This window comes from Equus caballus, chromosome 2 (genome assembly GCF_041296265.1).
Source record: "Equus caballus isolate H_3958 breed thoroughbred chromosome 2, TB-T2T, whole genome shotgun sequence".
Classification (NCBI taxonomy): Eukaryota; Metazoa; Chordata; class Mammalia; order Perissodactyla; family Equidae; genus Equus; species Equus caballus.
In genome coordinates this window covers 48112587-48139132 of record NC_091685.1, presented here as the reverse complement: position 1 = coordinate 48139132, position 26546 = coordinate 48112587, and the positions used below count along the sequence as shown (strand labels likewise).

The window sequence follows — 26546 nt, the reverse complement described above, 5'->3', positions numbered from 1 at the left end:
TCTCCTGGGCTCTGCCCACAGGGCTGTGTCCATATGCGTATTGGCAGCACCCACTTTGGTTCCCAGCCAAGCCTCACCCCTCATTCACGGAGGCCTGCTCAAGGCAGGAGCCATGGGAACTGGAGGGAGCAGGGGAGCAGGCCCATGCCCCCAACCCTCACATGCCTGGATGGAGCTGTGGGGGAGAGGTTCCTGAACTCTCTGGGGCCCTGGGGACGGCAGGACTGGCAGAGCCCCTCCCTGGGGTCCCCTCAGCCCACCCTCCGATGTGCCTCGGGGTGGGGTCCATTCTGTAGGCTCTGCACCCCCCAGGCTTCTGCTCCTCTCTGTAGGACAGGCGGCTGTGGGCACAGCCCCGAGCAGCACGCCTCTTTGGGGAGGACACTGCCCAACCCCAGAGCTGGCCGGTGCCAACAGCAAGGCTGATGGGACACTTGGGCCAGGATGCAGGGTGGGGCTACTGAGCGACCTGTCCCTCCTGTGGCCGAGGGCACGCTCAAGGTGTCTGCAGCTCCAGAGGCCCCAGCCACCTCCCTCAGCATCTTTGTGTTGGTTACCAAGACCCAAATAAAACGGTCACTCAACCCAACTTTTTAAAGAAGTCTGTTTATTGAAAGGATCCGAAAATAGTAATAAGGCTTTCAACAACATTTAACAAAATTTCAAGATATTAACAATATGAAACATTAAGAAGTGACTTAAAAAAATCCAAAGTTTTCTAGATCATTCCAACATTATGCCGTTTGAGGACTTGCTTGACACTTGTTTTCCCGAGTGAGTGATCTGAATTCTGGATGCCACTTGCTTCTGGACCGAAAGCTGGGAGTTTGGGTTTGGCTCACTCTCAGCTGGCGGGAGGACGGGCAGGCCTCTAGCTGGGGCCAGTGCCCACGGACAGGTGGTGAGTGCCCCAGTGTCTCCAACCCCAGGCCCACTGCCAGCTCCCACTGAGGCCGAGACACAGAGGTGCCCAGACCGGCAAGTGCAGGGGACAGCGCTCGGTGCAGAGCCTGCTCTGGGGAGACCCCTGACTGAGGGCAGCCGCACGTGTGGCCCTGGACACCATCTATCAGCGCGAGACTGAAGCACGCGACCTCCAAGGGGGCAAGTGCGGCCCCCGCCCGTCACTGCTGAAGCGAGTCCAAGGAAGGGTGGGCACTCATCTCTTTCAGCTCTTGCCAATTTAGCAGATGAAAATGCAACTCAAAGTCACTCAAAAGCAGATGCCCGTACTTAGGACGCTTGATAGGTGACAGTAACCAGGGGCCGTGGCCATGTGCACACTGAGCCAGGGCTCCACCAACTCCACAAAGGCTCTGGCCCCATGTGGTAAACACACGTGCACACGCCCCACCGGCTGGCTGATGGAGGAGCGGCTGCAGGAATGATGGGAGTCTCCCTGGAAGCCCAAGACCCACCGGAGAAGCAGGAACAGAGTCAACACAGTGTCACCACCACCACTCTCCTCACTAACCAATTTGTCCTGAACTTGTTACAACTGCAAAGTACCAGGCTTTCGAACCAAGAAGCACCCGTCTGTACCAGGCTTTCTAACTGAGAAGCACCCGTCTCTCTCGTGGACTGTCGCCCTAGGCGATCATGCTGGACTGGACAGAATGGTCCCAGTGCACAACGTCACAGAACACAGTGGAAACATGGGACAAGGCTCCATTTCATGGGAGTACAAACCCCCTTCCCTCTGAAGTCTTCGAAGTGTGTACAATAAAATCTGTACGTAAGCACTTCAGAAGGTTTACAAGAATCTCTAAAAAGTATACACAGGCTTTAAAACATCTTCCCGGCAGGGAGTGCTGTGCCTGCTTTGTGAGGAATGTGTGTGGTCCGACCTCTCACCTGGCCACCACCAGGCCACCGCCAGGCTCACCAGGCCATGATGTGGTGGCACCTGTCACACCCAAGCACAGGGGGAACACGAGAGCCTCGGGCCCACGGCGGGGGTCTGGGCAGACTCAGTGCTGGCCTGTCGGGGGGGGGGGGGGGGGCCCACCCACCCAATGGCCCGGCCAATCAACCAACAAGCTGCTCTTTGCGAAAGTGTTCCCCTCAAGAAGGTTTCGGGGAAAAAGAGCGCAGGATTAAGGGGAAAATTGTGGCAGCTAAGGGAAGATGTGTGGCTACAGGACATTTATTTTCTAACACCAAAGAAAGATCAATCGGATCTGATCCCCTCTGAATTTTAATAGACTGATTTACGGAAAAGTTTCCTGACAAGGGATTACAAAGAGCCCATCCAGCTCGGGGCCCCGGCCCCAGGATCCCAGCCCCAGGATGGGGCTCTGACCACGACATGGTGCATGTGGTGCCAACCTCAGAGCTCTGGGCCACTGCTCACTTTTTGCTTCCTTAGAAATGCAAAAGAGAGTCAGATTTAAAATGTTAAAAACAGCTGATCTGGTCATAAAAGGCAGATTCCAGGCTCTTCCTCTGGCTACAGACAGAAGTGACATGGAGTCTGGTGCCCAGCGGGGCACACAACTGTTCACAGCACGTGTTCAGGCTGGCTTTTCCCCTGGAGGGTGAGCAAGAAGGAGGCAGAAAAGGAAAGGAAGAACTGGAGAAGCTTCAGGCTCAGGGTCCCGAGTGTGGACGAGGAGCGCAGCCTAGACTTCCTCCTCCTCCTCCTCTGGGAAGTGGGCCTGCTTCTTCCGCACGTTCCAGTGCAGACACTGAGCCAGGCTCTCAAACCAGTCGCTCACGGGGTCTCGGACGCAGATGGAGGGCAGGGGGTAGCAAGAGGTAGTGATGCTGATGCTGAGACAGAAGAGACACGCGCACGGCACAGGTGAGCCCAGGGCACCTTCCAGAGCTGGGCGAGGAGCGCCTGGCCTGCCTGGCCCAGTCCCAGAGCCCTGCCTGAGGGCCACACCCACCCTAACTGGCAGGGAGCCATTTGGGATGCGGCTCCCTAGCCCAGCTGCGGCCCATCTCAGCTCTGCTCCCATCACTTGCCACTCAGCCTGGGCCCTCATCCTCTGATGCCCCAGGGGCAGGGGGCCAGGCAGTGTGGTGCCTTTCGGTCTAGCCCCAAGGAGACTCACAGGCTGAGGGCTCAGTGGTGCTGCTGTACCAAGGAATCCTGGGACAGAACCACAGACTCCCTTAGCCCATCCAAGTCCATGGAGGGGGCCCCACAGACTAGGGTAGCGGGCAGGATGAGGGGACGGGGCAGACAGGTGCAGCCGAGGGGACCCCATGGACTGGGGGAGCAGGCAGGATGAGGGGATGGGGCAGACAGGTGCAGTTGGAGGGGACCATCCGGGTGGGGGGAGTGGGCAGGATGAGGGGCGGGGCAGACAGGTGCAGCCGAGGGGACCCTAGGGACTGGGAGAGCAGGCAGGATGAGGGGACGGGGCAGACAGGTGCAGCTGGAGGGGACCCTACGGGCTGGGGAAGTGGGCAGGATGAGAGGACAGGGCAGACAGGTGCAGCTGGAAGGGACCCCACGGGCTGGGGAAGTGGGTAGGATGAGGGGACAGGGCAGACAGGTGCAGTGGCAGGGGTGCCAAGGCAGGAGAGTGGCCGGGGTGAGGGGCCCTGGGTCTGTCACTCATAGGCACAGCAGAATGTGAGGCCTTGTGCTGCAAGCTGGGTGTGACTGGCTGCCTGACAGACATAGACCCCGCCATGACCATGTGAGACCTGGGGGACAGAGACCCGTCCAGGCTCTCAGTGGCAGAACACTGCCTCCAGGGCCCACACGTGCTCCTCATGCCTCACTCCAGCCCTGCGGGCACACACCTGTCTCCGTGGCGGATCTCCTGTCTCTTTCGTCCATCAAAGGACACCCAGGCGGTGTTCCTAGCTTCCGGTGACAGCATAATCTGAAGGGGTCAAGCAGGACAGGTGTGGACTCAGGCGCCTACTGCTGAGCCCTTGGACCCCACCCAGGGAGGGCAGCCCCAGCCAGGAGGAACCTCACAGACAACACAAGTGCCCACTGTGTGCCAAGGCCAGTTCCAGGCTGTGAAGGCATCAACTCGTGTCTTGCTGACACCAGTCCCGGGGAACAGGGGACGGGCATCTCCCCAGGCCCAGAATTGCCACTCACCCACCCATGGCAGGAAGATAGGGCCAGGCATCTGGCTCCAGCCCTGAGCTCACTGCAACCTACAGATGGAGCCCCGCCCACCAGGGCTCACAGCCAGGGACACGCTGGCCTGCAACGGCCTGCAGTGGGTGCGTGGGGCAGGGGAAGAATGAGGTGGAGGCACAGCGGCAGCAGGGATGGGCCAGACACCAGGACAGAGGTCCCAGGGGGCATGTTGGGCAGGGGTCATTCCTCACCTAGGGCTACTTGTCCTGGCCCATGCAATGTGCACCAGCCTCACACTGCAGGCCGAAAGCCCTGCCTGAGGGGCTGGCCCAGCTCTCAGCGCCGCCCCCACCGACCAGACCCTTGGCAGCATGAACCCAGCAGAGAGACCAGAATGGCCATGAAGCCCCATCCAGCACCCAGCAAGGTGGGGCCCATGGCCCAGTGGGCACTGGGGTCACAGCTAGGGAGGTAACGGGATCACAGGAGGAGGGGCGTGGGGGACAAGGTAGCCTCAGGCCAGAGTGGGTGGTCAGCACTCCAGGCCCTGGGCAATGGCTCAAACCAGAAAAGGTGAAAGGGGGGCTCTGACCTTCAGCTCGACCCCTGCAGGGACCACAATGGGCCGGAATGACAGTGAGTGGGGGCAGATAGGTGTGATCATGATGGCTGGCACGTTGGGGTGGATCATGGAGGCCCCAGCTGCAGCCGCATACGCTGTGCTGCCCGTCGGGGTGGAGACAATCACCCCTGTGGACAGGCAACATGGTCACTCTCCCTGGTCACCATCCCCCATCCCCCTGCCCACACAGAATTCCCAGGGCTGCCCGATGCCCGCCTACCGTCGCCCTGCACCGTGGTGATGAGGTGCCCGTCCAGATAGACGTCCACGTTGGACAGGTATGAGGAGGGACCTCTGTCGATCACCACCTCATTCAAGACCTGGGGGATGGCCAGGCCACAGCACATTGAGGGGCTGGGCAGCACCTCCCAGTGGGTCTGCCCTCAGGCACCTGTGCTGCTCCTGGGCTCTCTGCAAAGTGCTGAGGACAAGGGGCTCCCCCAGGGTTCCAGCCCAAAGGCCTCCACCCCGTGCCCCTCCCCAAAGCCAGAAGACAGTAAGGGCACGGCCTGGAGCTGGGGGGAACGTGTCCACAGACCTGGTACTGCATGACCTGCTTCCCGACCTCTGTGTCCAGGTCTGTAGCCAGCACCCCGTTCTCGCTGATCCCGTTGGGGATGGCCATCTTCCCTCGAAGCTCCTTCACGACCCTGACCTTCAGCCGGCTCCGGAGAACAACAGCTGCATTCCCTGGGGGCCGGCAGGGGTCACAGCCAGCGAGGTCAGCAGGGATGGGCGGCAGCACCCCACAGGAAGCAGACCAGAGACCCCTGATCCTTCTCCCAAATTGAGAGCAACACTTCTGTGAACATAGTTCACTGCTACTCAACACACACAGCAGCTTCAACCTGTGACCTGCTCTCTCCTTAGCATCAGGAAAAACACGTCTGAACCATTCAGAATTCAGAAATCTCTGAATCTGGAAACACTTACATGTTGCTCTATGCATCATTTAAAAAGCCAGAAACCAAGTGAGAAGACAATCTCATGTTCAGAACTGCTTGTGGGTTCCAGAACATTCCGACTCACCCTGTATCACCTGAGTAACTTGGGACTGAAAGTTCTCAAAGTTGAAGGGGGTCAGGAAGCCCAGGGAGCCCAGGTGAAAAGCCATGACCGGAGGCACGCTGCCCTGTGAGCCAATGAGGCAGGTCACTCAGCTGGCCAGTCCACTGCAAAGGCACCCGAGCACCAACCGCCCCACCCCTGACCACCCCCAGGAGGGGACACGAGGGCAGGCTCTGCGCCAGGCATGGGCAGGGGGCTGACGTGTTGAGGGGGCGGGGCCAGCAGGGCTGACTCAGCGACCACACCTGAGGTCAGCAGGGAGTCAGGGAGCCTAGAGAAGTAGCAATGTGGAGAGCCAGTGAGAAACAAAGGCAAGAGGACTGACCAGCCCAGTGACCACAGAGGACAGGAAGGAGCTGATGAGGGCTGGACATGAGGCGATCACGGCCACTCCAGCGCCACCAGGCTCTGACCCGTGGAGACCGTGCCTCATAGGTTCTAGGTAGGAAGACCCGACGGGGCAGTGGGCCTGAGAGTGGGACTTGTGGTCCCCAGCAGGGCACTCTGCAGCCCTTCGAGGGGGAGGAGCGGGATGGTAGCAGGCGGGGGAGCCTCGGAGGGAGGCGGGCAGGAGCGGCAGCTTTGAGGCGGCTGGATGCGGTGGGTGGGAGGGCCGCCCCCAGCACCTCGACTTCCGGCCTCGCCCAAGCTGACTCTGCAGGGTTCCAGCCTCAGTGGGTGTGTGTCCTGGGGTGCTGAGGCCCCGGTCCACACCGCCTGCAGGACCTGACCCTTGTGCCCTGGTGGCTGCCCTGTCACTTGCAGGCGGCTCTCCAAGGGCCCCCATGCCTGACCATCTAACGCACCTCAGCTGGGTCCCCGCAGGAACCTTGCCTTGTGGGGAGTCAGGGTGGGCTCCTGTGTAGACCCTCACCCTCTGGCACCCCCAGAGCGTTTCCCCTGATGCCCTGGAGGATCAGCCTGCAGCTGCTGCCCCCACCTGTCCTGGGCCCCCGCCCAACACAGCCACGCAGCGCAGCTTGCGAATGCCATCTGTGTGTGGACCGCAGCCACCCCCAGGGCTGTTTCTCCCCTGCAGCCCTCTTCCTCCCACCCCGCGCCCTTCTCTGGGCCTGCCCACGCCACTTGCCACCAGCACTCCTGAGCATGGGAATGCCCAGCCACCCACAGCTTCAAGCACCCAGAGCAGAGGCTCGCCTGGCATCATCGCAGAGCTGCTCTACAACCAACAAGCGGGCTCACAGGAAAATCCAGTGAGCCTCAGTGGGAACGTGCACCAGTTGCCCAGCATAGGGCAGGAGACGAGAGGGGGGCGAACCCTCCTCAGGCTGTGCAAGCCCGCAAGACGGAGGCCGCCGAGCCTCACCTGGAAGAGGGAGGAGGCGTAGAGCAGGGTCCCGTCCCCCCCCAGGCAGATGATGAGGTCGATCTGATTGGAAATGTCGTCATAATCTAGAAAACACAGCAGCGAACACAAGGAAAACCGTCACAAGCCCTTGGCGCTGCAGGGCAGAGCCGCCCAGACGGAGCAGGGGCGCTAGGGGCTCCCGTCTCACCTGGACTGGCGCCCAGTCAACCACCGACAGAACCCAAGGACAACTCGCCTTCTCTGAAGGTGCAGAACTTCCTCTTCACTGGCCCAAAGCTGTCGTCACTCACTATGGCAGGGTCTTCTAGAACTTTCTTCTCCACATACACAATCATGTTGTTCTCCTAGAAGGGAGAATGGCACGTCAGCCCACAAACGAGACCCAGTTCAGATGCTGCTGCTCCTCCACAAAGCCGCCTTTAGGCCCGGGCGTCGCAGGACAAGGGGGAAGCGAGTCCTCTGTCTTGGCCGGCAAACGGCTTCCAATCTGCTCATCTCGCAGATTTCCATCTTGCTGGAGGGTCTGCGACGCTTGCTATGGAAGCCACTCTTCTGGAGAGAGCCTCCTAACTTTACCAGCTACGGAATCAGAAGCGTGGACACCTGATAGGAGGCTGGCTCCACGACCCCCTCCCCAGCCCCGTGTTCCCCTCCCTGAGCCCCCAGCCAGCCCAGATGAGCATGTTGTGGAGCGTCAGCAAGCATCAGTTTCCACTGTGGCAGGTGGAATCCCACCGGCGCAAATGAAGCAGGAGGGCAGAGGGGAGCTGTGGGTCGCCCCCTGGCCCGCTCACCTCCATCAGGTACATGCAGAGCTCCTTGAAGGGCTGGAGCAGGCTGGCGTCACGGATCTTCTTGATGACGAGAACACTCTTTGGGGACTTGTTCCATGTCAACCGCTGGCTAGCAGGGTCCTGGATGTGCCTTTGAGGGGAGAGCAGCGTTCACACCACGAGTGCGCTTTCCCAGGAGGGCAGGCAACGGCACCCCTGGAAGCGTGTCCTCGGGTCTTGGACGAGCGCCCAGTGCTGTACTGACCGGGCCGTGCTTGCCCATGCCCTGCGGCTGGGGGCCGGTCCGGCCAGTGTGGGCCCCAAGTGCCCGGAGCCGGGCTGAGGGCACAGCTGAATCCTCTGGCTACTCGTCCCACCTGGACAGTCCTCACTCAAAGGACCCCCAGGTGCCTTGCTGCCTGACTGCACCCCTACTCAGTTACGCAGCCCTGACCTGACACCCGCTTGCTCTTTCAGTTCCCAGCGACAGCCAGCGATGGCTCCTTTGGAACAAACCTCACTCATGGACTTGCTCCAGGAGAAACCCAGCCGGACCGCTCTTTGCTTGGGGCCCTTCCTGCACGCGGTGGAGGACATCGGACCTCCCACAAACATCCAAACCAGCTGACTGGGGCTGCGGCCCCTGGGGACCACTACAGACCCCTGAGGACACAGCTTCCTGCTGACTTGTACGTGGCGGGGTGCAGCCCCACGTCTACACCACTAAGTGAACAACTCAGCTGACCCTTAACTTTGACAGTTAAAAGCCTGTTTAATGGGGCTGGCCCCATGGCTGAGTGGTTAGGTTCATGCACTCCGCTTCAGGTGGCCCAGTGTTTCACTGGTTCGAATCCTGGGCGCGGACATGGGACTGCTCATCAAACCATGCTGAGGCAGCGTCCCACATGCCACAACTAGAAGGACCCACAACGACGAATATACAACTATGTACTGGGGGGCTTTGGGAAGAAAAAGGAAAAAACAAAAAAAAGCTTTAAAAAAAAAGCTTAAAAAAAAAAAAGCCTGTTTAAAAGTCAGTGACTGGCAGGATTTTTGGGGCAGTGAAACTACCTGTGTGATTATAATGGTAGGCACACATTTGGACAACCTCAGAATGCAGGGTGCCGCGCGACCCCACTGCAAGCTGTGGGCTCTGGGAGACGATGCCCTGTGGGTACAGGGCCTCAGCTGTAACCAACGGCCCTCTGTGGGGTGTGGACAGTAGGGGAGGCGCTGCATGTGGGGGGGATATGGGAATCTCTGTACCTTCCCCTCAGTCTTGCCGTGAACAGAAAACTGTTGGAATAAGAAGGTCTATTTTGGGGCTGGTCCCATGGCCGAGTGGTTAAGTTCGCGTGCTCTGCTTTGGCGGCCCAGGGTTTCGCGAGTTTGGATCCTGGGCGCAGACATGGCACCGCTCATCAGGCCATGCTGAGGCGGCATCCCACACAGCACAAGCACAGGCACTCACAACTAGAATATATAACTATGTACTGGGGCGGGGGTGGGGGGTGGGCTTTGGGGAGAAGAAGGAAAAGAAAAAAAAGATTGGCAACAGATGTTAGCTCAGGTGTCAATCTTTAACAAAAAAAAAAAGAGAAGGTCTATTTTTTTAAAGAGTTAGTGGGCTCCTGCCCAAGAAAGACAGCCTCCTAAGTGCCCGTGGTGCCGACCGGTCACTGGTGCTGGTGGGCCAGCGCGAGGAGGCCACCTGCACTGTGGTCTGTGGGCAGCAGGCCCTCACTGACGGGTAGGGCTGTTCTTCTGGAGGCAGGGCCCCCTAGCTGTGACCCCGATTCCTGTGTAAGTCACAGGGAATGTCCCAGGCCAGCCTGGAACAAGCCAGGTCTCACATGGTGAACAAGCTCCAAGGAGTGGCGTGCGGACAGGCGGCCACCACGGGTCAGCACATACCTCGGCCAGCACTGACCTCTCAGCCCATCGGGAAACACTTCTTCAAGTGCAGTGCAAGCCAGCAGGAAGGCTTCCCTACCCCACAGACTCCCCATCCGACATCGGCTCCCACGGTGCATCGCGGGTGGTGCTTCCCTCTGGGAATGCGGGACAGCCCACTAGCAGCTTTCAGAACCACAACAGAAACCACTAACGAAGGCGGGCAGTGACTCATCTCGCTCTCGCCTGACTATCACTCACCCTTTCCAGGCGCTTCCTCGAGGAGAGGGCTCACTCATAACTCCCTCTATGAGCTTCATCACCCGCCCAGGTCACAGCACAGCTCACGAGTGGGGACGGCCGGTCCGTGCACGGCACCTGTCACACTTTGCCAACGACAGGAGTATAATGCAAACCGGCCCCTCGAACTCTCCGGGCTGTGCATCTGAACCAGGAACCTAATTTCTGCATCCTCAGAAGTGAAGGCAAAACAGAATCCTGAAGTGACTTGTCAACGGTTGTGTAAAACAACCAAGTCAAGAGTCTCCTAAAATTAACAATCAAACAAATCGCACTGAATCTTCTTATTGTTCACACAATCCTCTTGCCTAGTCGCCTACTTAAAACAGAAAGTCCTCAGGATCACCTGAGACACAAAGAGGCCAGACCTGAGACGCTCGCTGTGCTCCTCACTAAGCTGGCCGGCGAGCTCTGCTGCCCTCGGTGCTCAGGACAAGCCCTGTCCAGACTCCGGGTGCCGTGACCCGTCCCAGCCGCACGGGAACTGGCACAGGGTCGTGGGACTGGCTGGGTCCTGTGGGAGTTGTTCTCAGTCTACAGTCAGGTGGAGGGGCGTGCAATCCCCAAATCTCGTCCCTCTGCTCGGCCACGGGCCTCAGAGGGAGTGTAGGCGGCTGGCAGTTCTCTACCCAGGTCAGCGGGCGTCTGACGCACGGCTGAGCAGCCGGTGAAGCCCCTCCCCGTTGACCCAGGCAGGCACCGCCCACCCCCTCCAGCCCTGGGCTTGGCCGCACCCAGCCAGGGCCACTGTACTGCACAGGCCTAGGTGCCAATCGGTCACTCAACTTCCTGCTGGGTCACCCGCAAAGTGCATGCTGACCCTTCCCTGGCGCATAGGCTGTGGATGCGGACAGGAGAGCAGGGCTGCCTGAGAGCAGGGCTGCTGGACAGCTTAGAAGGTGACCCATCGGAGCCTTTGCCATCTTGTAAGGCAAAGGCAATCACACGTTGGCAATTCCATGCGTTTCAACGTAAGAGAAAACACACACTCATAATGAAATTTCAGACAATAAAGTAGGAAGCAACAGTCCCTCGTAATCAACCCTTCTATAATATTTTATTTCTGAATGCCAGGGAAAAAGCCAGGTTAGTACCTATGAAGCCCTGCCCCACCCAGCTACAGTGCTGGGAAGGAGGGCGGGTGCAAGGTAGAGAAACGGAGTCCTGTCCCCTCAGAGATGACAGCCCACCAGACAGTGCTGGACATGGGCCAAGGAAGGCCAGAGAAAGCCGCTTACTTCTCAACCTTGACCTGCAGCCCTGGGGACACTCCTAGGACACTTGCCCTCTGTCTGGGGCACCTCACCGTGAACAACCCCGCCTTGACCCCGGGGAGCAGCTCAGATGCCGCCCTGAGCCCCCACCTGAGGCTCACGAGGCCGAAACACACACGCAACTCGGACGGTGACTGTGGGCTTGGCCAGGACTGAGTGATGGCTAATTAAGGCTGGACGGCGGGAGGCCACTCAGGTGGCACTTAAGTCGAGATACGAGTAACAAGGAGCAAGCAGCTCTGCCAAGACCAGGAAATGCAGGGTGAGGCCCTCAGGCGGCTGGGAGAAGGCTAGGGCAGGGCCAGTCTATAGTCAGAGCAAACAGGAAGGCGCTGGGTGTGGGGAGAGGGTGAGGCAGGAGCTGGCAGCGGGAAGCTAGGGCTCTGGGTCTGGAGGTGCCTGGGTGGGCTAGGTCACCAATGTAGCTGCTGTGCAGAGAGCAGACTGTGGGGGCATGAGAAGGGCCACGGCAGACGGGTGGGAGTCGGACGAGGACGGGATGGGAGCAAAGGCGGGATCAGACCTGCCCCGCGTGTGGCAGCAGCGACCAGACAGCCACAGACGGTGCCTGAAACGAACAGGGGCGCTCGCCCAGAGGGCCTAGTGCCCAGTGGCCCTCAGTGTCTGCAGGAAGTGGGCAGTCACAGGCCCCACACACCACGCACTTCACAGTGGGCACCCTGAGGTGGCAGCACGGGCGCCGTCGCCATCCCCTGGGCCCACCACCTCGCACCCGTTCAGAGGGTTGCACCTGCAGCCTGGGGCCCCAACTACTGGGGTATGCCGTGAGATTTGGGGTGGACAGCTGCACTGAGCAGTTCACAGGAGGGAAGGCTCTCAGACGGTTAGTCGCAGGAACACAGTTGAGGCCACAGCGCTCACCCCCTGGAGAACGTGAACTCCCATGGCTGCCCATGAAGGAGGGGACCCTGTCGGGGGGCTGCACACAAAGGCCTGAAGGGAGAGCGCAGACCGCCTGCAGGGGTGGTGAGCGTCCACCAGGGACAAGGCACAATACTCAGAGCGGAGATGGAATCCTGATTCCTTAACATAAAACACTAATGTCAGATAAGTCATATTCGTGTGTCTTTGCAAAGACATAAACCACAGCCAGACCCCACACAGCCCATGAACAAAGCTTTCACTCCTTTGGAACCATCAAATACTAGATAGAAGAGGCCAGACTGACGGAGAGGTATTCAAGAGTCCAGGGAAATAATCCTAATTGCTTAGTTTTTAAACAGTCTCTCATCTGTGCACCTCACCAGGAGTCCAAGGCCACGCTCCCCTCGGGCTGACGCCGCTGCTGCCAAAACACAGAGCTTTTAAAGCTGCACTCACAAGGCGGGCTCTCTTTCAAACAAGTAAACTCAGGTTTTCAAAAAAAGCCAATTAACGTCTCTGTATTTCAAGAATAATTAAAGGAGAAACATACTGGACCCACCAAATGCGTTAGCATGAAATACATCAGTTCCCCTCCTAGAGTTTTTACTGTAAAAACAAAAGAGTAACTCTAAACATCTTAGGGGAAGCCCACTTGACCTGCTGCGCGCATGGAGCGGACCCTGGCCCGTCCCCTGTCCACGTTCTCGAAGGTATGGGAGACCCTGCACTCAACGAGAGTTGGTGAAGGTGCCTCCCAGCTTTTGCTGACCGACACGTACGTTAACACGCACCCTCTCACTCTGAGGTCAGCACCTTCTGCGCCACAGCAACACAGTCCCGGACGCCCCGCTACTCACATGATGGTCTGGGGGTTCTGCAGCACGCAGGCCTTTGGTCCAAAAGTGGTCACCGGGCACGGCCCGTGCAGGGAGCGGGTCCTCCTGTGGGGAAAGGCACAGAGTGGTGACATCAGTTGCCCCAAGAGCACACGTGTGGACAGACACAGGTACAGACTGTGCAGCCTCCCGGAAACACTTCTACTCCCAATGACATTAACTCTGTCATTTGCCCCGTCCACGAGATGGTCCCAGGAGACTCCGCCCTGGCCTGCAGAGCTGCATCCAAGGCCACACTGCCTGTGTAGTAACAGCAGTGAGAGAGACACAGAGGCACGCCCAGAAATGACCCTGAGGACAAAGACCCCAAGCCAGCACAGGTGCCCAGGCCCCCCCAGAACAACAGAATGTAACCTCTGGGGACAGGCCTGGGAATCTGAATTTTTGCAGTGTCTCTTGGCAATTCTATCTGAGGACCAGTCCTTGAGTTTATTCTTGGGAATCAAGACCTTAGAAACCATCCCAAAGTGATCTGGATTAAAATTCTAACAAAAATGCTCATCCTGAGTTGTACTGTCAATAAAAAAAATACTACTTAAATGATCCAACTTTCTCAGTAATTTAAAAGTCGCTCAGCCACAGTCAAATCATTTGCGCAGAGGGTGCCGCGGCCAGCACGCGTCCTGGGGACGACACCACTTGGCTGCCCTCCCTCTCAACCTGGGGGTCCAGCCCCGGCCCCAGCAAGGGGCCGGGGGAGCAAAGAGGACACCCCCACAGAGACAGGGCTGTGGGACGTGTTCACCCTACACAGAACACTAGCTTCCAACAGCCTCATGGTCCCTTTCTGGACCAAAAATACTGTCACAAAGACAGCAGACGGAGCTGGCTAGCTTGCTTTCATCTTTACCCATCTTATGGGTGGACAAGGCCTTCCAACCGCAGCACAGACAAAACAGATTTCCTACTGTCTCACGAAGGGCAGCCGACCGTGAGAGAGAGTCATGCCATCTGGACGTAGGCTGTGCCTCCCTGGCCCTTGAGAGCACGCAAAGATTTCTGGAAATGCTGTCCACAGGAGGTTTTCCTGAGGCGCATTTACACCTAATCTCTGCTCCTTAAGAACTGGCCGTGACTGGGCACATTCCTCCGTCTCTCCCCGGCCAACACCCACACGCAGAGGCCACCTCTGACCTGCTGCCGCCACACCAGGTTCAATGTCCTCTGAAACAGAAAGGGTGTGTACGCCAAACCCACAAAACCAGACCCCAAAGCAGGGCTGCCGGGGGAACGCAGACAGCACACTAAAGCAGCAGCAGGTCACCTGGAAACTCGGCACGACGACACAGGTGAGGGAAGCTGCCGGTCCCGGCAGACCCTGCGGCTGCCTCTCCCACACGTGGGTCAGAGCCTTCTAGACAGAAAGCTGTGCTGGCACTGCGGCCCTGCCCCACTGCCCACCAAGGGCACCACTGCACCTTGCCTGACAGAACCACGTGCTTTTCCCCAAAAGCCCCTGCCTTTCACAGATGACCCTTGCTTGAGAGGCGAGGCCGGCTCTCGCAGCTGCCACCTGAAACTCACCGCGTTGACAGTTCCCAAAACCAGAGCAACATCCGCAGGGGCCATCACAGTGCTCTGCCGGGCAGGCCGCTTCATGCGAAGCTCCCAGGCTGTTGCTCAAGCACATTGCGCAAGAATGCGTACCTCCAGCTCGCCAGAGAGGGCTCGGGCAGGCCACGGCGCTTGCCCACACCTTGCCGCCTCCACCAGCCCCAGCGATGACCAGCACCTTCAGCACCACCCACACACCTCACACTCGCAAGTCTGTGAGGGCACAGCTGACGGGCAAAGAAAAGGAAAAGCAGCCATGGGTGCCCTCTGGGAAGATGTGCCAGAGCGTGCTTGTCCCCTGCTCTGGGGACTCAGAAAGCCCGTCCCACTCCACTTTCTGAGGAGACATCACATTAATCAGTATTTGTACGCACCCGTATAGACTACTTAAAAGAACCTTTTGTGGCAGTTTTATTAAGTCAGATCAGGAAATCAGAGAGGGGGGCAGGGAGGGGCCTTGTACCTGAACTCCTTGGTGCTTGCCGGGGCGGGCGCGGCAGACAGGCTGCGGGACTTGGCGCGCCCCCGCATGGGGTGGCTGAGCCCCCAGTCCTCGTCCCCATGACACGCGGAGCAGCGGTACGAGGCTGCATCTGCACTCAGCTCCTTACTCATGTTGACTTTCTCTTGTTCCACTTCCATAGTCGATAAACGAGGACTTTGGTCCGAAAAACGCTGATGCCTTAATTTAATAAAATAAATAAAGTAAGTAAATACACATGTACAAATTAATGTATACACACATATATACACCCATTCTATCCAGGGGAATAACGGTTGAAGTCCAATTTACCAAAGGACTTTGAAAATAGTCTGTTTCCATCATAAAGATACTTAAGAACTCAGGAATCTACCTGTGTTTTTTCACGAATCTAGAAGAGCTAAAAGCCAAAAAACAAGAACAAGCTGCGGAGCGGGTGCTACGGCCCATCCCTCACACACCACGCGAAGGCTACGCGGCGAGGGGAGCACGGCGTGCTGATGGGGACTCAAAGGCGGGCGGCTGTGAACACCTCTCACTCCAGAAAAGCCGGGTACACAGAATCAGTGAGACTGACCCACAGGCACATTCAACTCCAGCCCTGCAAACACAGCCTGCACTTCTAGTCCAGCACCAGCGAACATTTACCAAAACTGACCTTGTTTGTTTGCTTGTTTTTTGAGGAAGATCAGCCCTGAGCTAACATCTGCCAATCCTCCTCTTTTTGCTGAGGAAGACTGGCCCTGAGCTAACATCTATGCCCACCTTCCTCTACCTTCTACGCAGGACGCCTGCCACAACACGGCTTGACAAGGCCACACCCAGGTAGGTCCGCACCCAGGATCTGAACTGGCGAACCCCGGGCCACCAGAGCAGAACGTGGGAACTCAACCGCTGTGCCATCAGGCCAGCCCCCAAAACTGACCTATTTTAAGCCTCAAAAAAACCTTCAACTTCCAAAAATTAGCAAAGGTAGAGAACCTGATTTCCGACCACAATACCATAACACAGGAAAAGACAAAAGGAGAAGGAAAACCAAACCCTCCAACCACTCAGGACACCTCAACTTCCTCCTGACCCACTTGCGGCCTGACTTATGGCCCATGGCGCGCGGAAAAGAAAGGAAAAGAACTACCTGAACATGGAGCCAAAGTTTCTGCCAGCCCGTCAGGCTGCATGGAAGGTCCTGAGAACAGAGTGATGAGCTGAGATTTAACTCAAGTAGAGGTAGAAAAGGAAAAAACAAGCCTAAGAAAGGCACAGAGGAGACAAAATAGAGGCAGAAGCCAACGTGTGAGAGACAAAGAAAACCAGAGTCTGGAGAAAGAGCACAGGGAGTAAACTAGCTTAGATCAAAGGACGAAAAGAATGACACTAACTGGAAAACCTGGATCAAAAGGTAATTTTCTAAGAAAACTGCTGAGAGGGGGAGGGGGAGGGGCCAAGCAAGAGACAGGGAGAGGGAGGGAGGGAGGGAGACAGGGTTGACAACTGCCCGAGTGGATCAATATCAGTGGATCAATATCGTCCTAGCTTGAGAAACACTGATGTTTTACAAATACATGAAAAACTCAATGAAAACCAGAACCTACAAAAACACGACTGATATAACTACTCCTATTCGATACTTGGAGGCCAAAGCCAGTGCAATAAGGCAAGAAGATGCAATAAAGACAGAGGAGGAACAGGTGAAACTGTACGTGTAGAGGACACGATTTTCAGTAGAAAATCATAAGGCATCTACAAAAAACCAACCACATCTAATCAGCAAGTTTATCAGCAGGGCTGCAGGAGACAAAATTCAACACATGGGCAAAAGATCTCAACTTTGGGCAACTTCCCTAAAGATATATGGATTGCAAATAAGCATGAAAAGATGCCCAACATCCTTAGTCATCAAGGAATTGCAAATTCCTGACACCCTACCAGAAGGGCTAACATGTAGGAAAACTGACCACAGCAAGTATGGGCAAGGCCACGGCGACCGGAAGCCTCCTGCACCGCGACTGGGAAGGGACCCGACAACCAGTTTGGGAAATAGTCCAGCAGTTTCTTAAAATGTTAACACATGCCTGCCATGTGCCCAGGTGGTCGCCCCAGAGAAACAAGAATACGCGTCTACACACACTTGTCTGCGAAACTCGAGCTGTGATCCCCCAGACCTGGAAAGAGCCCTTCACTCAGACCTCCGCTCAACGTCACCTCCTCAAGAGGACACAGGTGCCACCCGCCTGTCACCCTCCGTCCAGCACCACTTGCCCTTGTGTCACTCTTTCATGCATGGTCTGTCCCTCGTGTCCCAGAACAGGAGCTACCAAAACTTGGTTTTGCTCAGTCCAGGTGCTCAGTGCCTGAAAAGTGCCCCACTGAATTCACAGGGTTATCACTGGCTTGGGGCGATGACGAGCAGGCAGCCACGCGTTCAAGGCCGGAGCCCAGGGGACCAGCTGGCATGGGCCCAGTCAGCCCACGGTGAACACGTACAGCCATGGAACTGGAGGGCTCCCCACAACGTGGGCCACGCCCCCATTCAGCAGCCAAACAGAAGGGATCTGGAAAGAATTCTGGGGGAAATGGAAAAGAGTGAGGTCAAGAGTGCAAGAGCAGCAAGGTGTGAGGATGGAGACCAGGGGGTGGTAGCCGGTGCCCAGAGAGAGGACAGAGACCACTGGCCAAGGAGGGGCCCCCGTGATTAAGTGTGTGATGGCAGAGAACAGAGAGGCTGTGCAGCGCTCCAAAAGGCAGCAGGGTAACCTGGTAAGAGACACAAGAAGGCAGATTTTGGCTTAATATATGAAAAAACTAAACAGACATGTTTAACTCCTTATTCCATCAAGAACGGTGCAAAAGAAAAAATAACAGCCAACCTCACTGAGCAGCTTCTCTGCTTCCGGCACTGCCCTGACTGCTTCTCTGCGCCATCCACTTAGTCCTCACAAGGGTCCTAGGAGAGCAACACCAGACAGGGAAATTGGAACTATCAAATGTGAACTCACAACTTTAAAAGGAAATATTGTTAAAAAACTAGTTTTGAGCTGTTACTAAGAGGCCTTGCAGCAGCCTCAGGCTGCCACCTTGAAAAGTAAACCAACTACTCTCCTCTGACCTGCAGAGCCGGAGCAAGGCTGCCGGAGCAAGGCTGCCGGAGATGGCATCCTGGACTGAGAACAACCTGTTGCCAAAAAAGGGCAAAGGAGGGGCTTAAAGGACCCTGTCAGCCAAGCTATAAGCATGCAAGCCTCAAAAAGAAAACACTTGAACAAATGATGGCTGAGAAGAGAGAGTCCACAGAGGAGAAGTTGACAAATCACATAAAAAATAGCTGTGATACAAACCAGGGTGAAGATAATGAGAGATGTTTAGTTTCCAACTCAACAGGAGGAAAATGTCACCAGACAAGGTGTGCTGCCCCTTGGGGACAGCGGCTTCCCTCTTTCTGTGCAGGAAGGAGGCGCAGGGACAGGGGAAGCAGGCTGAGCTGCAGCAACGTGGGCAGTTACCTAGACCAGGACGGCCCACGAGGAGCAGAACCACGGCCCATCACAGGCCCAGCACCCACCCTGCCAGGCCCTGTCCGGGCACTGGACATCCCGACTCACCCTCACAGCAAGCCGCGAGGGCAACGTCTAAGAGACCGGAGCCCAGGACCACAAGCTAGGACGGGGCAGAGCTGCCACCTGGGCCAGAGATCCTAGGCCCCTACTCACAACCACAGTGGACACAGACACAGCAGGGAGGCCCAACGAGGGTCCCAGGGCATGAGCCGCAGGCGAACCAATGACTTGACCCCTTCTACACTAAAATAAGGTTCCATAAGGGCATGCTTCAGGCCCCAGGAATGCGGAAGACCTACGGGTGATAATCACAGGCAATGGTCCCAAATCTCTGGCCAAAGCAACCTGGAGACCACCCTCAGAGCACCAAGCGCAGGGCACCACCCTCAGGGCACCACCCTACCCTCAGGGCACCACCCTCTGGGTGGCACGCAGCTGAGACCCACTGTGAGGAAGGCCTGCCTTCAGAAGTCCCACGAAGGCAGAGAAGCTTCAGAAATAATATTAACAAAAGAATGAAAATGGCTCCTCGTGGGGCTCCATGGCACAGTCACTCAGGGACACTCGTGGGTCCTACGTGGTCACCACACTGAATCTGTGGCCAGAGCCGGGCAGCTGACGCTGTAATCCTAGGAGGACATGGAAAGCTCTATCCCTCCAAGAAGGGGCAGAAATGACCATCTAGTAAGATTCCTACAACCCTGAGGAGACAAGGAAAGGAATGAACTAAACCTATGATGCTGAAATTTTCAATAGGCTTATAATTAGCTTTGTAATTATTGGCTTTTTATGTCTTCTGTTTGATGTTAATGGGTAACATATTCAAACAAATCATTCCATGTAATTCTTATTTAAATGGTTGAGGGGCATTTGTTACGTCTGCAATCAACGCTAAAAGTTTAATTTCTAGGTTTTGTTTATTACTTAAGAAGTCAAATAAATTTGGCATTGCACAAAAAGTAGCACTAAGGGCAGGTTAGGTTCCCATGGACCCAGGTCCTCTGGAAGGACAGCCACCCCTCCCACCCCCACCCGACACACTCTGCAGAGGCCTTTCCAGCTGCACTGACCAGCCCAAAATCACCTTCCAGCTCCTCAGCTCTTCCTGGGAAAAGTACAGGAACGTAATTTATCCTACAGCCAGATATGCAGGTGACACTGTCTCAGCTTCTACTTGTAGTTTAAGAATTGTATTACACTAAGTCTTAGGCTAATATTTTTATTGTATCCAAAGTATCCTTAATACAGACACAACACATGTTTAAAAAGGATAAATCCATCCCCAGGCAAGGTGATTCCAGGATAGAAAGGCTGGCTCAGCCACTGTAGTCCAACGTGTCAACAGGGTAAAGGAAAAAACCACTAGTTATATGAACAGATGTACAAAAAAGTATCTGACAAAATTCCACACCCATTCATGACAAACACTCTCAGCAACGAGGAACAGAGTGGAACTCTGTCAACTTGATAAAGAGCGTCTACAAACCTACAGTTAACATCATACTTACTGGCGAAAAAATGAATGCCTTCCCCTAAGCCTGGGAACAAGGCCAGGATACCTGCTGTCACCACCCTCACCCAACAGAGCACTGGCGGGGCTGGCCAGCGCAATCAGGCAAAAAAGATGCAGACAATCAAAAACCCAGCGTCACTTACAATCACTTAAAAATATTCAGATATACATCTAACAAAACATGTAAAGGACTTAGATGCTGAAAATCATAAAACACTGCTGAAAGAAAGCAAAGATTTCCTTCTACACAAATGGCAAGACACACCTCTGCTCACGGACTGGGCGACTCAACACAGTACAGACGTCAGTGCTCCCAAAACCGATCTGCAGGGTTAACTCAGTTTCTGCAAAGACCCCAGCAAGGTTCTTTTGTAGATGTAGACAAGCTTACTCTAAAGGTTATTTGGAAAGGAAAAGGTACTAGCAGAGCTAAAACAATTTTCAGAAAGAAGAGTCGCTCTCTCTGATTGAGGACTTACTCACCATCATCAGGACTGTGCTGCATTTGGCGGAAGACGGCCAAACAGATCAATGGAACAGAAAAGAGAACCCAGAGACAGAACCACACAAACATACTCAAGTGATTTTGACAAAGACGCACAAGCAATTCCACGGAGGAGCTGGAGTGATCAGACATCCACAGGCAAAAAAAAGTGAGCCTCAACCTAAATTTCACATCTTCAACAAAAACTAACTCAAAATGGATCAAACTGGACTATGTTAAGTGTAAAACATAAACTACAAGACCTTCCTAAGAAAACACAGGAGATAGTTTTTGGGACCTGGGGCTAAAGAGAATTGTTTATACATGATATAAAAAGCACAGTCCATAAAAGGTAAAAAAAATTGATAAACTGGACTTCATTAAAATTAGAAACTTGCTCTGTGGAAGACCTTGTTAAGACAATAAAAAAACAAGCTGCAGACTGGGAGAAAATATCTGCAAACTAGGTATCCAACAGAGGATTTGCATCTAGAATATATAAAGAAATCTCAAAACCAACAATGAACCAAAAGAGATGAACAGACCAAAGAGGATGTAGGCATGGTACACAAGCCTGTGAAAAGACCCTCCACATCACCAGCCACTGGGAATCGCAAATGAAAACCAGCTTGGGGTACCACTACACACCCACCAGACCGGCCAAATAACTACAAGCTGGAGAGGGTGCACAGAAAGACCATCACAGCCTGCTGTGGGAACATCAAAGGGAGGCACTCTGGAAAAGAGCGTGGCAGTTTCCTATAAAAACTAAATATACAACCCAGTAGCTGCACCTTGGCATTTATCCCAGAGAAATAAAAACTTACGTTCACATAAAAACATGCACAGGAACGCTCACAGCAGCTTTATTTGCAATAGCCAGACCCCGCAGACAGCCCAATGTCTTCCAGCTGGTGAAGAGTTAAACAGATCGTGGTGCATCCCAACAATAAAACACGACTGGGCCTCCCAAGGGAAGGCCTACTGACACCTGTGACAGTTTGCATGGATCTCAGGGGCTGAGTTTGAAGAGCCTGTCTCCAGGGGTCACATACTGAATAATCCCACTTACACAACCTTCTCGAAATGACAAAATCAGAGAGAGAAGGAGAACAGATGAGCAGTCGCCAGGGAGTCTGAACAGGGCCTGGGGGAGCTCCGCGGTGAGATGGAGCGGTTCTGAGCCTGGATTGTGGCGGTGGTTACAGAAATGTACACACAAGGTAGGCCGCACAGAATCTACACACCTAAAAACGTGTAGAATCTCCATAAGGAGTGTAGTGTAGTTAACGGTATTTGTCCAGTCCAATTTCCTGGTAATATTATGGTGCCATCGACATGTAAGCTAACACCGGGAGAGGCACAGGGGTCTCTCTGTGCTATTTTCACAAGTTCCTGTGAGTGAGTCTGTAATTATCTCAAAACAAAGAGTAAATTTAAAAAAGGATAAACCAATCAAAACCACAAAAGGCAAATGTATTTAAAAATCATTATTACACAGATCTAGAAGCTGTTAAAACACACTTGCCAAGACTAACTTGGTGACTAACAAGTAAACTAGTCTATAAAATAGTCGTATTAAACATTAAAACCAGCTTTTAAAATTTATCTCACATTTAACTCAACTTTAGCATGTTAACTGTTCCAAAGGATGAAATTCCAATTCCGTCCAAGTTCCTCACACAGACAATCTGAGTTTAAAAGACAACTCTGCACTGGGAAGTTTCAGGAAAAGGGCTGGAGCAGAACAGCAGAGCGTCTGTGGGTAAAGAACACAGAGCGATGGGGAGAGACACTGCCGGGCGAAAACAGAGCACACGGGGCACTGCAGGAGCCACACGCGCCGCTGTGAACATGACCCCAACACACACCTGTCGAAATACTCAACAAAAAAGAAAAGTTTATTTGCAGACAGACACGGGAAAACGTTCCTCCGCAGTGACATGAGTCGGGGAGAAGTGCCCGTGCGCTCGCCTGCCCCGCTTCCCCAGCAAATGACGCCAGGGCTGCAGAGATGCCACCAACCCGGGCATCACACTGGTGGCGGACGAACCGAGAAAGCCCTTCTGGATGGTTCTGTGGCGACAGGAACCAACAGCCTGACCGCTGAACAGGACAGAGATCCGAAGGGGGCTTTTCAGCGCGCGGCTGCCCGTTCCTGGGGCCGGCGAGGACAGGGGTCTGCACAGCTCTGGACGAGCCCAGGCGCCGCCCTCCCGCCCCCCCCCGGGCCACCTTCGCCGGTCCCTCTGAACACGTGTCCCCGTGCCTTGAACCCAGGAGGGCGGCAGCCGCGGGCGGGGACACACGGAGAGGGGAAGCCCCCAGCCAGCGCGCGGGGACGGAGTCCTGGCGTCAGAGGCGGACCCCGGCGGGACGGAGAGGCCCGCGGGCAGAAGCGCCCCAGGCACCGCCCGGCCGGCGTCGGGAAGCTCCTCGGGCCGCCGGACGGCCGCCTCCAGCAGTCGCGATTTGAGGTCACAAAGACGTGGGGCCTCAGCTCCCACGAAACACCTCCTGCCTCTTCCTTCTGCAAGTTAGGGATTCCGCTCCTTCTCAAGAGCTAACTGGACGCGCTGAGACCTACCGCCGCTCCCCGCTCCTCGTCAGGTCAGCCCCACCCCGGAGAACCCCGCTGGGGACCCCCAGCCCTGTGCGGACCCCGTGCCGCCCTCAGCAAGCGCGCGCGGCGGGCGCTGCGCGGTCAGCCGGCCGGAGAGGCCGCACAAGGACGCCGGGCCCGCCCCGGGCGCAGGTCCTCGGGGCCCTGGCCGGTGCCGGGCCACCCGGAGGGCAGGACTGCGGGACTCGAGCCAGGGGCCGGGGGCGCCGCCCGGAGCGAAGGACGCCAGCTCCAGCGTCTGGCCCGTCCTCGCGAACCCAGGCGCCGGGGCGATCCCGACCCACGCGCCCGGCGCGGCCGTCGGCAGGTCACGTGTGCGTCCTAAGCGAAGGGACCAGCCCTCGAGGACCCGCCCTCGGAGGCACCGCCAGACCGTGAACTCGGGCCCCCCAGGAGCGCCCGGGGGTCAGGGGTCAGCTCAGGCCGCGGCCCACGTCGCGGAGACGCCGCATTCCCCGGCCCCTCACGACCCCGACCCCCGCGACCCCAGGCGGCAGCGACCCCGGGCGGGCGGCCGGGCCGAGCGGCCGCGCGCACTCACCGTTCGCTACCGCGGGCGCCCGCGGGGCCGCCCCGTCGCCGGGCCGAGCCCGCAGACCCCGCCGCCCCGCCGCCGCTCGCCGTCGCTAGCCGGCCCCTGGCGCCGCGGCCGCTCCCCGCCCCATGGCCGCGCCCTCCCCACGGAGACCGGCCCGCGGCGCCGGGCCCGCCAAGCAGCAAAGCCGCCGCGCCGCCAGTGCGCACGCGCACGCGCCCCACGCCGCCCCGCGCATGCGCGCCCCTCCCCCCGCCCCTCCCCGCGCATGCGCCCCAGCCGCCCTGCGCACGTGGGCCGCCTGGCGGGGACGCTGGCCGGGGCTGGATGGGGGAGGAGGCGGGGGGGCGGCCAGGAGGCGGGGCCCAGGCTGCCCGCACCTGGATGGCGGCCCAGGGAGGATGACACCTGGTCCCCACTAACTCCGCTGCGTCGGAAGCACGTCTGCCCTCCCGCCCGAGCCCGCTGACCCTGCCCCTGTCCCGCCCCCGCTCCCCTCCACCTCGAATTAGGTGGGCTGGCTGCGGGTCCGGGCGAGTGGTGACACCCACCACCCGCCGAGGATTTCATTACTATCAGGGTGTGACTCTGCTTAGGAGGAACATGTTTGGGGAACTAAAACTCGATGTGAGCAGCTGCGACAGAACCGCACCCCTCGGCTGCCGGCTCAGCTAGAGGGAGCGGGCCTGCCCCCTGGACATCGTGGACCTAACCCACCCCAAGCAGCCTAGTAGGTCCTTGCACACCACCTGGACCTCAGGGGCTCTAGGCCTAGGGTCTCAAAGGGGCCCCTCGACGGTGACCTGCCAACACTGTTCTTCCCCCGTGTCCCCACACTCAAGGACCCAGAAAGGAGGAGGGAGGAAGGGAGCCAAGGCCACAGTACTCACGTTGTAGCTTCTGGTGTAGCTGCGGGCCTCCCTGGTCCAGGCACTTCCCCCAGGTGGATGAGTTCTCCCAAGGTTTGCTGAATTGACGGTTACCCACCACTACTGCATTCAGGAGTCTTGTCCCAGTGTTGTGCCAGGCTCCTGGGACACGTCTGTGAATAAGTTGCTGCAGGGTTACTGTAGGAGATGAACCTGGGCAGTGCACCTCCTGGTGCTTTCTAACCTGCCTGGCTCCCCAAGTGCCATCCTTTATTCCTTCTCTACACTCAGGGCTCCCCGAGATGGAGCAGCTAGCCCAGGCCATGTGTGGATTGGAGTCCTACAGCAGCCTGGGAGGCTTCCCCAAACCCCATACCTGCTGCCGTCAGAATTCTCTGGCTGGGACTCCTGGCCCTGTGTCTAGAGACCTGGAACACGGCAACAGAGCAGGACACGTCTCACTGCTGTCCCAGGACCACTGAGTAGTCGGGTCACGAAGGGTGAGTGGAAGGAGGGGCAAGGATGGCCGTAATTTGGGGGGATTTCTCAAGCTCTGTAATTTCCTCATCTGGTTATTTTGTAAACCCAGCTGCTTCCCCAAAGTGACTGCTGGCCATGCCCACAGGAGAAGCCTTTCGACCTGTGTTTTTGGATGTGATCATTAACATAAGAAAAATATTAATGCTTGATCCAGCACTTGTTACATACCTGGCACTGGGCTAGGCCTCCCAAGAACCTTCTAAAGCAGGGACAGTCTTTGCAGAGAAGGCATGGAGGCAGGAGCGCTGCCGTGTAACTAGCCAAGGTCACACAGCAGGCACCCTTCCGTGTATGTCTCTCTAAAGGGAACTTGTGTAGGTGCGTGTCTGTAATCAACACCCTCTGTCTACCCTGGACTTTGAGACTTTGGGGAAGGGACACTTCCCCATCTCAGAGATGAGCACACAGGGGCTGACGCTGATTGTGCAGTTTCCTCCAGCAGGCCCCAGGGCCCACCCTGGGGATTCGGGGGCCTTGAACTCACACCCGGTGCCCCAAGGCTGTCAGGGAAGTCGAAGGCCAATGCTGGGAGGGGCAACTTAGGGCATCCAGAAAGTTCCTAGGGGAGGTTTCACTTGAGCTGAGTCCAAAGGCTGTGCAAGGATGAGCCAGCTGTGGTGGGGAGAGGGAAGGGCCGGCAGCGGGGTCAAAGGCCAGCGTGGGGGAGGATGCCAGTCAGGCCTTGGAGGAGCTTCCTCCCTTCCGGCCAGGCTACAGGGGTTGGCGGGGGGGGACATGCCAATGCCTTACCCTTTCCCGGGACCAGGGCTGCCTGCAACTCTTAACATAATTGGTATTTGTTTCTTTATATTCTTTTTTCTCAATATGACTCCGGTATTGTTTAAGTTTCAGACCCCCAAAACCTTGACCCATCCTCTTCTGAAGGTAGAATGATACAGCGGGATGTGTGGGGTGGGTGGTGGAAGTGGGGAGCCTGAGCCTTGGAGGGTGGGTGGGATAAGGTGACCCACCTAGAGCTGACAAGGGGGTGCCCCTGGATTTTGGATGAGTTTGGGGAACTCCCTGGCTCTTGGGAGCAGGCAGGGGGTGCCCCTGGCTCTCAGGTGCAGGGGGTGGTGGGGTGCTCCTCTTCTGGGACCTGCTCTTAGCTCTGGGGAAAGTTGGCTTCAGTTGTGCCAAGCTGGGGTGAACGGGCGTGAACAGAGCCCACTCAGCACCCAATAGGGGAAGTGGCCAGGAGCCTGGGTGACAGGCTGCTGAGAGGGACTGCAGCCCCCTTGGAAGGAGATGAGTATCTGGGCTTTCCAGAGGTCATCTTGTCCATCTCCCAGCCTCTG

At 56.6% G+C, this 26546-nt stretch overlaps 1 protein-coding gene across 12 annotated transcripts; it reads right to left on the bottom strand.

The window, feature by feature from the left end:
- Positions 1-590: 590 nt before the first annotated feature.
- Positions 591-25596, bottom strand: NADK (NAD kinase). 12 transcript variants are annotated; one of them, XM_070261128.1, is made up of 14 exons: positions 25417-25555; positions 24730-24881; positions 17998-18074; positions 15113-15331; positions 13057-13140; positions 7869-7998; positions 7310-7418; positions 7072-7157; positions 5706-5808; positions 5215-5366; positions 4897-4996; positions 4647-4804; positions 3760-3842; positions 591-2772 (listed from the first exon to the last, which is right to left on the bottom strand). In XM_070261128.1, the coding sequence occupies exons 4-14, from the start codon at positions 15289-15291 to the stop codon at positions 2622-2624; spliced, it is 1335 nt and encodes a 444-aa protein (XP_070117229.1). In that variant the 5' UTR covers positions 15292-15331; positions 17998-18074; positions 24730-24881; positions 25417-25555; the 3' UTR covers positions 591-2621. The 12 variants fall into 12 exon arrangements, with proteins under 12 accessions (XP_070117229.1, XP_023491735.1, XP_070117228.1 ...); XM_023635967.2 differs by lacking the exon at positions 25417-25555 and adding an exon at positions 25085-25226; XM_070261127.1 differs by lacking the exons at positions 24730-24881; positions 25417-25555 and adding exons at positions 21929-22088; positions 22296-23594.
- Between the last annotated feature and the right edge of the window lie 950 nt (positions 25597-26546).

Bases quoted from the DNA above. Each gene is read 5' to 3' on its own strand.
- NADK (XM_014737663.3), bottom strand. From the start codon at position 21,951: ATGGAGATTCTACACGTTTTTAG. The intron at 3,843-4,646 runs GTCAGAGCCCCC...TGACCCCTTCAG, and splicing joins CTGCAGGGGTCGAGCTGAAG to ATTATGCTGTCACCGGAAGC. The intron at 2,773-3,759 runs GTGTGTGCCCGC...CTTCTGTCTCAG, and splicing joins GAGATCCGCCACGGAGACAG to CATCAGCATCACTACCTCTT.